Source organism: Macaca fascicularis, chromosome 5, assembly GCF_037993035.2.
Source record: "Macaca fascicularis isolate 582-1 chromosome 5, T2T-MFA8v1.1".
Lineage (NCBI taxonomy): Eukaryota > Metazoa > Chordata > Mammalia > Primates > Cercopithecidae > Macaca > Macaca fascicularis.
In genome coordinates, this window is record NC_088379.1 from 60,872,043 (window position 1) to 60,888,639 (window position 16,597).

Consider the following 16,597-nt stretch of genomic DNA (forward strand, 5'->3'; position numbering starts at 1 on the left):
CTGTTTTGCTGTCCTAAAGTATGACTTGAGAATGAAATCACTGAGAAAGTTATATAAGTACATGTATCTGATTCCTTTATAAATGTTTCTTGTACATGAAATTGGAGCAACAGAGCTTAAATATTTGAGGACATTTCTCAAAAAATTTTCAAATCTGTTTTCTTTGTTGACATTGACTATTTCCTTTATCCTATTAACCAACCAACATAAATTATTGTAGTTCTGTTTGCTGTACAATTTCTTATATTTAAATTAGAGGATAAATGATTTTTGTTTCTAAAGTGCCTGTTAAATGGGTATTATTTTGAAGAATAACAAAAGCTGCTCTTTGATTCTTTATTTGTATATATTCCTAAATATACTATGTCAATTATGTTTTTATTTGCACGCCTTTTTTCTCCCTTTCATGGATCTTTATTGCTTAGGTTTGAGTACCTTACTAAAGATCTTCATGTTTTTAGGAATTTCTCTAAGTGGGAATTGTTCTGTGAGCCTGGAAACATCTTAATTTTGTATTATAGGAGATGCTGAAGAAGTGTCATCTTTGTATGGAGTCAATAGTACAAGCCAAAGATAGACAGGCTGCTGAAGCAAACAAAAACGCCAGCATTTTGTTAGAGGAGTTAGACTTGGAAAAGGTAATAATAATCTTTACATGTGAAAACTACCCACTTTTTTCCATCTTGTTTTCTCTTCTTTTGATTTGTAATCCGTTTTTTTTTTTTGTTTTGTTTTGTTTGCTTTAAATTATGTACATGGTTTCTTTCTACATTTGGCTCAAATCGTGGAGAGAATTATGAGTACATTGAACATCATTAAAAGCTTCTCTTTGTAATGAAATTAACAACATTTTGTTATAGGAATTGCATTGATCTGGAAGTCAGAAAACTTAGCTTCTAGTTCTGGATTTTAGTCTTATCTCAGCTAATGATCTCTTAATCCTCAACCACATCTGTTGTTTTTTGATACTAGGCCTTGTAATGTATTGCCAGCAGGTTTATTATCACAAGTACCAAATGCACTACCAAGGCATAACCAACCAGTGAAATACAAATCTTGGAATGTCTAATGAGTACACTTTTTAAATGGGTGACTTCTCTTGTACTTTTCTCTTTCAGGCAGACTACAGCATCATTCCCATCTATTCCCATGGGGAGTAAAATACACCAAAACAGCATATAGTTTGGACAGTCTTATAGCTTCTTCACTCCCCTTTTCTGCCACATTTTCCCCTATAATTCTGTACTGTAGAACTTAATTGAAGTAATCATAGGGAAATAATTGGTTTGACATTGAATATTATGGAACTGCCATATCTCATCTTTTATAAAAAGGTCAATAGCCAGGCATAGTAGCTCACGCCTATATTCCCAGCACTTTGGGAGGGCGAGGCGGGTGCATCACCTGAGGTCAGGAGTTTGAGACCAGCCTGGCCAACATGGCAAAACCCCATCTCTACAAAAAATACGAAAATTAGCAAGACGTGCTGATGCATGCCTGTAATCCCATCTACTCGGGAGGCTGACGCAGGAGAATCACTTGAACCCGGGAGGCGGAGATTGCAGTGAGCCAAGATCATGCCACTGCACTCCAGCCTGGGCAAAAGAGTGAGACTCCATCTCAAAAAATAAATAAAATGTTTTTAAAAAGGTCAAAGTGCTGTAAAATTTAACATGTACTGTTTAAATTTATAAAGGATATGCAGTGATAATTATGCATATGCATTTTTTGACTTGTTAGCTACATTCTTTTTTAACTATACTTGCTTTATTAAGCTCTACATTTTATCCTGCATTAATATGAATCATTTGAAATACTTTATTCTAATTTAAATTTGAAAATACTGTTTCCTGAAAAAATGTATTTTATTTTGGAGGCTCTTCATTTTTAAAAATTTCTGGTTTATATTCTGAGCAAATTAAAATTAGCTTTTTTGGCCATTTAAAAATGTTAAAAGAATGTGAGTGCATTAAGAGATATAATGACCACTATAATTACTACTTGACCTATTTTTATATTCAGTACCTAACATTTATTTAATGCCTGCTAAATACTAGGCAGTATAATTGGGCCAAGTTGTGTGATAGAATATATATTTGATTCTTTAAATTTTTGGTTTTTTATTATAACAGTGTGCTCAGTTTAAACAGACAAAGATAAGAACAGTTGCCATCATTTTAAGATAACTGAAGTTAGAAATCTGATATGATTGATTTAAAATCTTTACCTCTGCAATTACCTCTAAGACCTTTTAAGACCCTGCAATGATCCGCCGACCCACTCCACTTCTTACACCTCTCTGGCCTTGTTTTCTGTTACTCTTTCTCTTAGTCACCTTGCGCTATCCATACTGACCATCCTCTTTTTGTTTGTGCTGTCAGCAGCATCTTCTGTGAATGTCCCTTAGATGTCCTCATGTTTTAGTTTCCTCTTCCCAAGTACTTTTCTGCTCTTCTCTGCTTTATTTTTCTCTTTTCAACATTCTAAATACTGTATTCATTCAAAATACTTAATTATCTTGTTTGTCTCTCTCTACCACTAGAACATATGTGCCACAAAATAGTGTCTGGCATGTTGTAGGCACTGAATAAATATTTGTTGAATGAATAAATATTCACACTTATCGTGATGGTGTACTTTTTTAAAAAAACAGAATCATGCAAACATATTACTCTAATACTTGCTTTCCCCTCTCTTAGTAACTGATGGATATTGTCATTTGATAGTGATTTTAAGTTACTGCAGAATAGTCCATAATAAGTTTGTTTCCAGTTTTTTCTCACGACAAATAAAGTTGTAATAAACACCCTTATACATATTTTTTAAATATTTTGCTCCTTTTATTTTTATGAAGTAAGCTCCTTCATGTGGGTCAACATACAGTAGTTCCTTTTTTTGTGGTTTTGCTTTCCCTATGGTCTGAAAATATTAAATGAAAAATTCCAGAAATAAACAATTCATGAGTTTCATGTTGCATGCCGTTTTGAGTAGTGTGATGAAATTTTGCGCCGTCCTTTTCTGTCCCACCTGGGACATGAATCCTTTTGTCCGGTGTATCCACTTAGTAACCCTCAGTTATCAGATTGACTGTTGAGGTATCACAGTGCTTGTGTTCAAGAAACCCTAATTTTACTTAATAATGGCCCCAAAGTGCAAGAGTAGTGTTACTGGCATATTGTTATAATTGTTCTATTTTATTGTTATTGTTGCTTATCTTTCATTGTGCCTAATTTATAAATTTTATCATGGGTTTCTATGAAAAAACATATATATACAGGGTCCAGTGCTATCCAAGGTTTCAGGCATCTACCAGGGATCTTGGAACGTATTTATTCATCATGGATAAGTGCCCGATAAGGGGGTACTAATGTATTTTTAGTTTAGTAGATACTTACAGAATACTTTCCTAGTACCATCAGCAATACACCAATGTCATTTCCTTGTATTCTTGCCAGCCTTATTTAACCTTAATATTTATACTTTCAAGAGCCTTAGTTTTAAGATAAGTGAAAAGAAGCTTCTTTTAAATGTCATTGTGTATTTTTCCATAATATTGAAACCAAAGGTAATGAAGAATTCTTAATCATAAATTAATTCCATCTAAATTGATTCCTCCACATGCATTATATACTTTTATGTGTAGTTTTGAGTGAGCATGGAACATATGTAAAATTTTAAATTATACGGGAGCCACTTTTTTCCTGAACGACAGCCCATATTTTTATTTGAAAGATTATCAGATTGGGATATTAGAGTTTGGTTCACTATTTTTTAGTTATAATTTATATCTGGGAAAATGTAATTCTTTAGCCTTCTGAGTTATATTACATTCTGGCTTCATCGCTGGAGTTGGTCTTGACTGGTCTGAGTTGAGATTCTCCATACGTAAGTTATTCCTTGTATAAAAGTGCTTCTTTGGTCAGTCTTTCTATTTTGGAAAATTTGGTTTATAAAAACTGCTGCAGTAAGCTGGGCATGGTGGTACATGCTTATAGTCCCAGCTACTCGGGAGGCTGAGCCCAGGAGTTCAAATCTGACCTGGCCAATGTAGTGAGACCCAGTCTCTACAAAAGAAAAAGAGATCAGTGGCCATTATATTAAGGCACCAGATTTTTTAATACTTACTCAGTAAACGTTTATTTATTGAGCATTTACTAAGTAGAAGAGTCCCTGCTCGGGAGTAGTTCCATCTGGTCAAGCTATGGAATCCTCTTAACAGTTAATTACTTGCTCTCTTAGAACATTAACAACTAAGTTATGTTCTTGTCTTGGCTGTTAGAATCCCTAGCAGGTATTTTAAACTTACATTTTTGATATAGTTATTTCACCCCTTTCACTTCATTTTAGTTTTTTTTCCTCTACCTTTTTTTTTTTTTTTTTTTTTTGTAAACTTTTAGGGAGCTAGGTAATAGTATATTTTTCAAACACAACCTATCCCATTCTCGGTTTCACACATTTCATTCTTGGATTATTGCTTTCTATCTTTTCAACTTTACACCCTCTAGAATTCTACTTTTAATAATCCTGCCAACACCACCGACCAATAAATGGTAAGAACCATTTATGTCATACTACCCTTTCGTTATTCCTTACTCCTCTCTTTCTTCTTATTCTCACATGAACCTCAGTAACTAAATGTGTCAAGAAAAAACAATCTTTACGACTAATTTTACTTGAAATATGTGACAACGAACCCTTTTATGCTGACCAGTAGCTATACTAGGTTTCCCTAGCCCTTTAATGCTGACCAGTAGTTAAAATGCTGCATTTCCTTAGTTTAATTTAATCTTCCGTTCATCTAGACCACTGTTTCTTACTTTCTCCCTTATCCTAAGAACTCCAGCACCACCTCTCTTTCACTTTCAGTACGTGACCTTGCATCCTGAGAAAATTGAATCATCGGAAGAAAACTTGCAAAGACTTTCCCTACACCATCTATCTGCCCACCAGTACCTGCATCTCCTCTTCTTTACCTTTAATGAGAAAATGGAAGCGTCAGAAGAAAACTCCCAAAGACTTTGCCTACCCTATCTATCCACCCACCAACATCTACACCCATATACTTCCTACCGGTGACTAGATAAACTTTTTTTTTTTTTTAGACAGAGCCTTGCTCTGTCCCCCATGTTGGAGAGCAGTGGCACGATCTCAGCTCACTGCAACCTCCACCTCACAGGTTGAAGTGATTCTTCTGCTTCAGCCTCCGAAGTAGCTGGGATTACAGGCATGGGCCACCATGCCCTACTAATTTTTGTATTTTTGGTAGATATGGGGTTTCACCATGTTAGCCAGGCTGGTCTTGAACTCCTGATCTTAGGCAATCTGCCAGCCTTGGCCTCTCAAAGTGCTGGGAATAACAGGTGTGAGCCACCGCACCCGGCCTAGATAAACTTTTGGTAACCAGTCCCTTCATTGTGTACTAGATCCTATATGGTTTCTCCTTCTCAACAGCACTGTCGGTAGCAATTCTCTTTTCTTTCTCCTATTTTTTCCCTCTCTTGAATCATTCTCATCAGCATACACACTTATATCTCCAATCTTAAACACAGAAAACCTTTTGACTTCAACCCTCTTGCCTCAGCCTTTTAGCTACAGACCCATTCCTCTGCTTCCCTTGGCAATAAAGATCCCTGAACCGCTGCTTTCAGTCACCTCCATTTTTTTCCCATTATCCTGAATCTGTTCCTGACAGGCTGGCTCTCACTCCCACAACTCTCTAAAATTAAGCTTTTGTGGTTTCCAGTGACTTTCATGTAGCTAAATCCAATGGTTACTTCTCCTCTCCATCTTTATCTTACTGAATAAGTAATAATATTTGATATACTCTCTTCACTTGGCTTTAATGCCACTGCAGGCCCTTTTTTTCCTCCTACCTGTCTGGATGTTCCTGTCTCCTCTTGCTGGTTCCCTCTTCTCCCCTACCTTTTAGTGAAAAGCCTTTTGACTCGTTACATGGTCTTCTTTATCCACTGGTGATCTTATCCTGCCCACTAACTTTAAAGGTACACCAGTTGATCCCAAATGTGTACCTCTAGCCCAGACTTCTTTGCTAAACTTCAGTCTCATATATTCAGCTAGCTACTCAACATGCCCATTTGAATACCTAATTAGACGTCTCACACTTGATGTGTCCAAATATGAACTCCTGATCTTTGCCCACCCCAAACCCACAACTCTAATTGCTCAGGCCAGAAACCTTGAAGTCATCCTTAATTTCTCTCTTTACTCCATTGTATTGAAAAATCTTGTTACCTTGGCCTGAAAATCAGTTACTCGGGAGGTGGAGTTGGGAGGATCACCTGAGCCTGGGGAGGTCACTGCAGTGAGCTGTGATTGTGCTACTGTACTCCAGCCTAGGCAACAGTGTGAGACCTTGTCTCAAAATATAGGTATATAATCTTAATCACTTCTCACCATGGTTCAAACAATTAATTTAATCTCATACTTGCATTAGTCATTTAACTGGTCTCCCTGATTCCATCATTGCTTGTAGTTTATGTAGCACTCTGAGTGATCCTCTTCAATTATCTAAATCAAATCATATCACACTTCAGTTCAGAGCCCGACAATGACTTTCCATTTCCCTCTCAGTAAAAGATAGTCTTTCAAATGCTCTGCAAGGCCTTAGGTTATCAAAGCCTCCGGATACTGTTCCCTGAAACTCATTTTCTACTGTTCTTAGCCATGCTAGCTTACTTGAATATATTGGGTCCAATTCTAACTTAGAGCTTTTGTACTGGCTCTTCTCTTTGGCTGACATATTTCATGTCCTTCAAGTGTTCACTTAACTTCATCTCATGAGGGGTACACTGATTACCCTATTTAAAAATCAAAACCCCCCATTTGTCTCCATACACACATTTTTCATCTCGCTGCTTTTTCCCCTTTTTTACATTGCACTTATCACCTTTTAACAAACTATAATGTATGTGTTCTGTTTATCTGTATCTACCCTCCTCTAACCAACTAAATGTAAACTTGGTGAAGGCAGGGATGTTTTATCCATTTTACTGATGAAACTAGAACCATGCATAGCACATAGCAAGTTACCAGAAAATTTTTGTTGGATCTTCTCCCTACCTTCCTTTGAAACTTCTTGATCTCTTTCTTCTGTTGATCTTACTACTCTTTATTGAGAAATGAAATCTTGATGCTACCTTTAGGTTCTCACTTATTTTTGCCTCCCATTCTTTACATCCAGTCAGTGAATTAACTTGGTAAGTTAACTTAGACCAGTATCTGGCACATATTAGACCCTCTATATATTGGCTGTATCAGCACTGTCATCATGATCATTATCATCATCACTACCATCACCTTTTATTTAGCTTTGGCAGTCTCTGTGTCTGCCTTCTGTTCCATCCACTTCCTCTCTGAGTGGTCACTTCTCACTCAAAATTTTGCATTTGGCTTCTTAAAAGTCTCCCTGTGTGTGTGTGTGTGTCCCTCTCTTTTGTCTTCAGTATTCCTTTTCTGCTCCACTGTAACTTCCAGTTTCACTTTTTTTTCTTTTTTTTTTTTTTTGTAAAGACGGAGTCTCGCTCTGTTGCCAGGCTGGACAGCCGTGGCGCAAACTTGGCTCACTGCAACCTCCGCCTCCTGGGTTCAAGCGATTCTCCTGCCCTCAGCCTACCGAGTAGCTGGCACTACAGGCACGCATCACCATGCCCAGCTAATTTTTGTATTTTTCCTAGAGACAGGGTTTCACCATGTTGGCCAGAATTGTCTCGATGTCTTGACATCGTGATCTGCCCGCCTTGGCCTTCCAAAGTGTTGGGATTACAGGCATGAGCCCACATATTTTTTTTTAATACACAGGTGCGACGCCTTACTTTCTCCTCAGAAACCCTCAGTGCCTCTTTGTTGATTGCATGGGAAATTCTAAACATTCAGGTCCTCGTCTCTTCTTTCTCCAGGCTCATCTTTCACTATGGTTCTCTACTCCTCACATATCCCATTCACTTTCATATATCCAAATCTGCAGTGCAGTATTTGTTTAGTCTGGACTGGCTCTCTCCAATTCCTTAAATTCTCATTTTATAAAGCCTAACTCCCAAGTGTCACTTTGTTTCCTGAGCCCTCAATTAGAAGTCATCAGTTGGGTTAGTGCCCTCTCCCATTCCACAGTGAAGTTATTCTACAACTTGACCCTTTTTCTCAAAGCCTCTAACCTCCCCCACATACACTAACAAACATGACAGCAGTTCTCCAAGAAGTAAAATGAGATTTAGGCTTATGAGAGAAAGTGAGACAAAATATAGAAAGTGAGACTGAGTTTTTAGTTGTATTTTCTTATGCCTCTGGACATATTTGAATCTTCATGGTTTAGTTACTCTTTCCATATGCTGTCTGGGATTTTCTATCAGTTATTAGCACCTCTCCCTATGCCTTTATCTTCAATTTCTACCGTTTTACTAACTCCTACCCACTACCTACAGCTTCATTCAAGGCAGAGGTACAATCAAGGTAGCTCTATCCTAATGGAACTTTTTCCCAAATTTAGTATTTTGCTTTTCTTTTAATGCTTATAATAATCTCTGTGTCTTATTAACTATTTTAAATTAAATCTCGGCTCAGAACCATGTGACCTGCTTCTCCAGTAAACTAACTGTGGTGGAGGTAACCAATGGCATCTCAACTGACAAATCCTTGTTTTATTTTATTTTATTTTATTTTTTGTTTGTTTTCAGTTACAAAGCACGCCAAATCCATTTACCTCTTCAATTCTTATTGATGCCCACTTTTATGAGGTTTACCAGTGTTCATCTGGCCTTCCTTTTCCCATTGGAGTTGCTTTCTCCTGTTTGTCTTCCTCTATCTGATTATGCCTTTCAGAAGCCTCATTTGTTCTTCCTTTACCCCTTAGATATTCTCTGTGTCACACACATACATACATAAACTCTCTCTCTATATATATATGTATAATATTTATATATTTTATTATATATAGTAAAATAGTAGGTATATGTGTGTATGTTTATAGACCCTCACAGTTATAACTTTTTCCTCTGGTTACCTCATTTATTAGTTTCAGCTACCACCTGCAAACTTATAATGCCTCTTTTCCTGTATCTGTTGATCCACACTTGCTAATTCTGCTTACTTTTAGAGCTCCATGCCATGTAAAGTTGGGTCATTTTGTAGCCATAGCTTGGTATCTCCCCCCCCAGAAATTTTCCCTAGGACCTCTGAATTAGTGCCCTACCTACTCTTAGTGACTATTAAGAGGGTTAGTAAAATATATCAGATTATCAAAACACCGGCATTAAAACTTCAAAATTTAGACACCAGTAAATACTTACCTCTTAGGGTTAAACTCTGAAGTTGGATAATCCAGACTCAAATTACTCTTGCCAAAGGGCTACCCCTGACTGACTCTACACGCCCTGAGAAATTTGCATATCTAAGACCCAGCCACACCCTATGACTTACCCAAACCTACCACCCCCATCAACATCTAGCACATATATGCTTAAATGAAATCCTGGTTTCTGAATTAAAACTCTTATACTTTTAAAAAAGTTCTCCACCCCCAAATCCCCCCCGCCCCCCACTTAAATAGCAGTCATAATTAGCTCCTGCTACCAGACAAGTTCAAAATTCCAGCAAAATGAACAACCCATCATGGATGAGCCAAAACTCTAAAACTTCATTTGCTGTTTTGAGCCTCCCCCAAACCATTCCTTTCCCGGGATTTTTCTGTCCAAACAGATACGACACAGATAAAATATTGGTTTTGTTATTCCTAATCCTGAAGGAGAGAGACTTAATACACCCTTGTAGCCACAGCTGCTTTGTTAATACGCTTTTCTGGTGCACATTTCACCTTCGTTTTCACTCCTCCTCTCCCTCTTATACCTACTTACCTCTTCCACAAAGTCAAAGCTAGACAGAACAACCACACTTCTACCTCCTTCACTGGGGTCCACATGGAGAAAACACATAAGCAAGGCTCAAATGAAGCACATGCTCAGTTGCTTCTTTCAAACTCACCAATCAGATATTACTCCTCCCTTGTGGTGATCCAGGGAGTAAAGGTCATCAGTTACTGTTTTGTTCCTAATACTTCAGCAGGGGTAAAAGCTCCTCCTCTACTGATCTTCAGATTGGAGCTTTCTGGGAGTCCAGCATAAATTTCCAGGGTTAGGATGCAGGCAGTTTCTGTATCTTTAGCTTTTAGATGCATTCTTTCCTAAAATCCGTCTGCCTGGGAAAGTATGGGTATTCTGCATGGTTTTCCTTCCATGTTTCCCTTTTCAGGAACAAGACTTATCTCTCACCTAGCCTAAGGTAAGTATGTTGCATTGCCCCAGGGTGTGAAAACTTGGTGGTGGGCCAAACTTTTCAAGAACCTAGCTGAGAGCTGGTTTGACTGTCTTGGGTTATCAAAACTTTTTAAATTTGGCTTAAAAAAAAAAAAAAGAACCTAAGAGAAGGTTAATTTGAAAGGCAGGACAGAGGGTATCTAGCAAAAGCACAACACTTAAAAGATGAAGTCAGACTTTTTTTAATGGAAACTAAATATTGTTTGGCTTATGAATTTGTGAGGACTGGTTTTACGTGTTGTAGGCTCCGTGCCTTAACTGACATTGTTTTTACACGCATTTAAAATACACATAAAATAATTCAGAATGCTAGATTATGGGTGGAGAATAGTTTTTAAGAAACATCTTTTAGGTGACATGCAGACAGAGTTTAAAGATGATTTTCATACCTTTATGAACCAAGAATGAAAATTTAACAGTTTAAATAGTTTATTAAGATATATTTTTGGACTTTTAAACCTACACTTAGTTTTTTGACTGTGAAAGTAATAATGTACTCATTTTAACAAATAGAAACAATGTATAGTTATATAAAGTAAAATTGAAAGACACCGTCTTTCTGCTATCCCTCTTCCTGTTCCACCCTCCAGAGGTAGTCTCTATTAGCCTTTTATTTATAACTTTTATGGGGTTTTTTCTGTGTTTATACAAATCGATGCACAAAGAGGGTTCTCTTCTCTCATAAAAGTGATTATTAGTCTTCAGTGTGCCTTTTTTTCCTCCTAACAAATGTAAACTGGAAGCATTTTCCCAAGTACATATGGTGGCTATCTAGTATTCTGTTAATATATCCTGTTAATTTATTCCTTCCCATTGATAGATTTACCTGGTTGCCATGTATTGCCATTATAATCAATTTGCAAAGAAAATTGCTGAACCCTTGAGTTTTTCACTAGAGATAGACATTTTATAGAATAAGTTGTTAGGATAAGCAGTTTGTAATTTTTCTTAGGAGCCTTTCAAATTAGTTTTTCTAAAATGTAAATATTCATGCCGACAGCAGTACAGGAGATAATTCAGTTTCTCAGACTTGTGCTGATATCTGATGCTTTTTTAAATTTTGCCAAATTAATGATCAAAAAATGGTTCTTTGTCAGTTCAACTTACATGTCCTTAATGATTAAAAGCTACGTATTTGTTTATTATTTACCCATTTTAAAATTAGTCTTATATTGTTAATTTGATCTTGATATTGTAAAAATAATGTCTCTTTAGAGTGGTTTGAATATGATCTTGATAAAACAATGAATTGAACTAGATGACTTTGAATTTTATGATATCATGGTTTCCTTATTATTAAATGATTATGTGACAACTTTTTCTCCAGGGTAAATTTCAATGTTATATCTCTGCTTTATTGATCTTTAACAGTTAAGGGAAGAAAGTCGGAGGCTGGCTTTGGCTGCGAAAAGAGAAAAAAGAAAAGAGAAGAGAAGGAAGAAAAAGGAAGAGCAAAGAAGAAAACTAGAAGAAATCGAAGCCAAAAATAAAGAAAACTTTGAACTCCAAGCTGCTCAAGAAAAAGAAAAGCTTAAAGTTGAAGGTATTTTCTCAACAACCCTCCCATTTGTTTTATATTCTAGTTAAAATTATATTTACTTGATTATCAGTCACTCTTGAAAATATACTTTTAAGTTATTAAACCCTTAAGATAGGCCATGCACAGTGGCTCACGCCCATAATCCCCGCATTTGTAGCAGGTCAAGGTGGGAGAGTCACTTGAGTCTAGGAGTTCAAGACCAGCCTGGGCAACAAAGTGAGACTGTCTCTACAAAAAAAGGAAAAAAAAAATTTTAATTAGCTGGGCACAGGAGCATACCCCTGTAATCCCAGCTAGCTACTGGGAATAAGGGAGTAAGGTGGGAGGATCACTTCAGCCTGGGAGGTTGAGACTGGAGTGAGCCATGATGTGGCACCACTGCACTCCAGCCTGGGTGACAGAGCAAGACCCTGTGTCAAAAAAAAGAGAAAAGAAAAGATATATGCTTTTTTTGTTGTTGACCGAATTCCTCCCTAACTTTGTTATGAAAAATTTCAAACCTACAGACAAGTTGAAAGATGATAAAATGAATACCTGAATACATTACACCTAGATTGACAAAATTGTTAACATTTTACCATATATGCTTTATTTTTCTCTTTAAGTACTTCCACATATTTTTTTCTGAGCCATCTGAAAGTAAATTGCAGACATCCTGACACTGCACCTATAAGTCCTTTTCTCTTTTTTTTTGAGACTGAGTCTTGCTCTGTCGCCCAAGCTGGAGTGCAGTAGTGTGCTCTCGGCTCACTGCAACCTCCGTTTCCTGGGTTCAAGCTATTCTCCTGCCTTAGCCTCCCAAGTAGCTAAGACTACAGGCATGCGCCACCATGTCCACCTAATTTTTGTATTTTTAGTAGAGAGGGGATTTTGCCACGTTGGCCAGGGTAGCCTCTAACTCCTGATCTCAAGTGATCCCCCCCACCTCAGCCTCCCAAAGTACTGGGATTACAGGTGTGATCCACTGCGCTGGCCACCTATAAATAATTAAGCCCACATCCCAAGAATGACATTTGCTTACATCATCATAATACTGTTTTAGGTATTATAAATGGTAATTTCATAATATCATCTACAATTCAGATCATCAATTTCTTCAAATGAGGGAATTATTTTTAACTAGGTTGTAATCAAAAGGTTATTTGGGATGGAAGTATAGTAATCCTGTCCCTTCATATCCACAGGGAATGGTTTCCAGGACCCTCATGGATACCAAAATTCAGATACTTAAGTCTTTATATAACATGGTGTAATATTTGCATAAAAATTATGCACATTCTCCCATATACTTTAAATCATCTCTATATTACCTCTAATACCTAATATAACGTAAATGCTGTGTAAATAGTTGTTATACTGTGTTTTTTTAATTTGTATTTTTTTATTGTTTTGTTTTTCGAATACTTTCAATCTAGTGTTGGTTAAATCTGTGGATAAAGAGGACTGACTGTATTGTGGGAAGGAACCATTGCCATGAAACCACCAAAAATATGTGCATGCAATGTGTGTATGTGTGTTTGTGTTGTTTTTTGTTTTTTGTTTTTTTTAATTTCCCTTCTCCAGCCTTTTATTTTGAAAATTTTCAAACTACAGAAAAGTTTAAGGATTAATATGGTGAACACCTCTATGTCACCTACATTTTTAAAGCATTTTGGCACACATGGGATATGTCTTCTCTTTTTTTGAGTAGTTTACATGTAAGCTATACACATCACGTGAAATCACCCCTAGATACTTGATTACGTATTTCCCAGAAAGAGGACATGATTTTACATAACTGCAACATTAAGAAATTTAATAATTATATAATAATACATAATATACAGTAATACTTATATTTTCCAAACTGTCCTCCAAATTTTTCTTCTCTGAGAAAAGGATACACACACACACACACACACACACACACACACACACACACACAGACTTTTTTTTTTTAAATTCAAGTAGCTGCAAATAGGAAACCAGAGGAAGAGCCCCAGGATGGGACAAATCATGGCTACCCCTCCGCAGCAGAACAGGGGGAGGAGGTGCTCCCTACACCCTTTATGGTCGATTCGGGCCCCCTTGCTCACTCTGCTGCAGCATCCTAGGGGCAGGGCCCCACCTTCCCTGGGACTGGGGTAGTCACTCACCCAGCCTGCCATGCCCCAGCCCCTCTTCCCCACGAAGAGTATCTTATGAGAGGGGATTGTGGGCAGAACAGGAGGCAATGAGGATGAACATTTGATGCTGGTAGCGGCAGCAATGACAGATGTCGAAGAATGGAACACTGAACAAAAAACACCACCACTGTCCAGAGGTAGTTTGTGAACAGAGGAAAAATGGAACCAGAACCTTAGGGGGCAGGGAGGAGCAGGAGGGTTGGGAACAGGCAGGGTGAGCTCCTTGCTATTGGTGCCCCTTCTGAGGAGGGGGAAATGGCCGAGTGGCGGAAGCAAAGTAAGGTTGGGAGAGCGGCCCCAGCCCACCTCAGGCGGTGGCCACAGGACTTGTGGGCCTCACCTAGACAATAAGTGACTGCATCTCTATCACCTCAATAGGTACTCAGATCCCAAGCAAAGGGCAAGGGGGCTGGGGCCACAGTGAAGAGGGAGTAGGAGGCTCACACCCCTCCTGCCTTCCTGTAGCCAAAGGGGACTGTCCAACCTAGTGCAGGGACTAGGGGAGGTGGGAAAGGATGAAAAGTGTGAGCCCCACGTAGTGACAAACACAGTTTGGCTGGGGGAATCCTGGGGCCAGCACTCCCTCCATTGGCCATACCTGCTACCAGGGCAGTAGAGTAGAGCGTGCCAGGATGAGATGGGGCTTGGACCCCTTTTAAGGCCAGGGAACCTTCCCAGGCCACACTCTGGGAAGCCAGAGGGAACAGTGGAGGAGCAGAGAGGTTGCCCCAACCCCAGAGAGCAATGTTGCTACTACTAAGGGAGTTGGGATGCAACAGGTGCAGGGTGTGGCGAAGTGGGATGTTAGCCTTGTCCAGGAGGGTACGTGTGTATGCATGGGTCAGCAGGGGGAGCTGGGAACTGAGGCCCGAGGAAAACTGCTTCCCACTCAGCCCATGGGGGCCCTGCAGTAGCTGGTGTGCTGTGTAGTGTGGTGGTGAGGGTACAGGTGGAAGATGGAGGTGGTGGCTGTAAGCAGTGGTGACGGTGGGCCTGGGGAAGGGGTGGGGGCGGTGGGAGCAGAGCAAAAGCTGTCCAGTCCCAGAAGGAAGATGCTCCTTCAAATGAGGCACAGGCAGCACACACGGTCACTGCTCCTTCTGCGAGGACTCCTGCGAGATGCCCCCCTCTTCTTCCTTCTCCAGTTTTTTGGGTCTGCCGCTTGGTTTCCTTCCTGGAGTAGTGGTGGTTTTCCGTGTCTTGGCAGCTCCCTTGTTTTTGCTTCCCTTTGGTTGGCCCCAAGGTCTCTTAGGTGTTGGCACTTTACTGGGCTCCTTCTGACTCCCTACCAGTGCTATCCTGGGACTCACCAGAGGCTGCTTGCGGGGCCTGCCCCTGCCTGACTTCTCAGTGCTGTCCATTTCCTGCCTGGAGGCCAAGGGCTGGCTGCGCTTCGAGCTCGACTCACTCATCTTCCCTTCTCTAAGGAGCAGGTGGAAGAGTGCTGGCTTGAATGGCCTTCTTGGAGCCACGCCAGCACCAGAATGCCCCCCAAAACATTTTTTATAACTACCTGCTGTTCTTTGAACAGAACGTGAGGACACAGAGTATATCAGTCCTGTCCAACTCATTACCAATGAATGTGAGAATAACTTACATGGCTAATAGTAGTAGAGTATCTCTCCTGAGTTTTTCTTTTCTTCAAGTGCTTATAGCTAAATACATTCTGGGAACATTTAGAACTTGCTAATTCAGTATTGCTACTTTTAACAGATGAGCCTGAAGTCTTGACAGAACCTCCAAGTGCCACAACCACTACTACCATAGGTATATCTGCAACCTGGACAACTTTGGCAGGTTCTCATGGTAAAAGAAATAATACCATAACTACAACCAGTTCAAAGAGGAAAAACAGGAAAAATAAAATTACTCCAGAAAACGTTCAAATTATATTTGATGATCCACTACCAATTTCATACAGTCAGCCAGAGAAGGTGAATGGAGAATCCAAGAGCAGCAGTACCAGCGAGAGTGGGGACAGTGATAACATGAGGATTTCTAGCTGCAGCGATGAAAGTAGTAACAGCAACAGCAGTCGTAAGAGTGACAATCATTCACCAGCTGTGGTCACTACCACTGTGAGCAGCAAAAAGCAGCCATCGGTTCTTGTTACATTTCCAAAGGAAGAGAGAAAATCTGTTTCTGGCAAGGCTTCAATAAAGTTAGTTCCAATTTTTATTTTCAATGTTTATAGTGTCATGAAATACCTTATTACTGAATTTTTTGGTAAAGAAAGTAAATTCACAGCTTGCAAAATAGGATTTTTCTTTGTGCTAAAGAAGGTACAGTTTCAATTGAATTGAAGAATAAGGTTTTGCTTAGATTTTGTATTAATGAGACATCAAATTATTTTTACTATATAATTTCTTTTTTTTTTTTTTGGTTGTTAAACTTAGCACATGAAAAGTATGGATTCTGGTTTCGAAGGGGTTATTACTGTGATTCAACTCTGCTAAATGTGTACCCTAGATAGTATCTTCTTAAAGTTGGCTCTTCAGGCTGGGCACAATGGCTCATGCTTATAATAATAGCTCTTTGGGAGGCCAAAGTGGGAGGATTGCTTGGGC

The 16,597-nt window shown here is 38.9% G+C and overlaps 2 protein-coding genes across 14 annotated transcripts in view; one reads left to right on the forward strand and one right to left on the reverse strand.

Annotated features, from left to right (window-relative positions):
- Positions 1-16,597, forward strand: part of ANKRD17 (ankyrin repeat domain 17) — a 183,160-nt gene that overhangs the window by 144,264 nt on the left and 22,299 nt on the right. For 9 of the 13 annotated variants that reach the window (XR_012434875.1, XM_045392500.3, XM_045392501.3 and 6 more), the window contains 3 exons: positions 522-638; positions 11,697-11,868; positions 15,744-16,191. Coding sequence is in view for 12 of the 13 variants with exons in the window: in XM_045392500.3 (XP_045248435.2) it covers positions 522-638; positions 11,697-11,868; positions 15,744-16,191 (737 nt within the window). In the remaining variant the exon portion in view is untranslated. Of the gene's footprint in view, positions 1-521; positions 639-1,118; positions 2,624-11,696; positions 11,869-15,743; positions 16,192-16,597 lie in introns of those variants that run through there. The other 4 variants (XM_074039885.1, XM_074039886.1, XM_074039887.1 and 1 more) reach the window with 1 other exon arrangement.
- LOC102132171 (high mobility group protein HMG-I/HMG-Y-like) lies at positions 15,119-15,867 on the reverse strand. The gene has a single exon (XM_005555096.5). The coding sequence runs from the start codon at positions 15,599-15,601 to the stop codon at positions 15,119-15,121; it is 483 nt and encodes a 160-aa protein (XP_005555153.4). The 5' UTR covers positions 15,602-15,867.

What these genes read in the sequence shown, in the direction of transcription:
- LOC102132171 (XM_005555096.5), bottom strand. Translation starts at nt 15,601, where the DNA reads ATGAGTTGGACAGGACTGATATACTCTGTGTCCTCACGTTCTGTTCAA.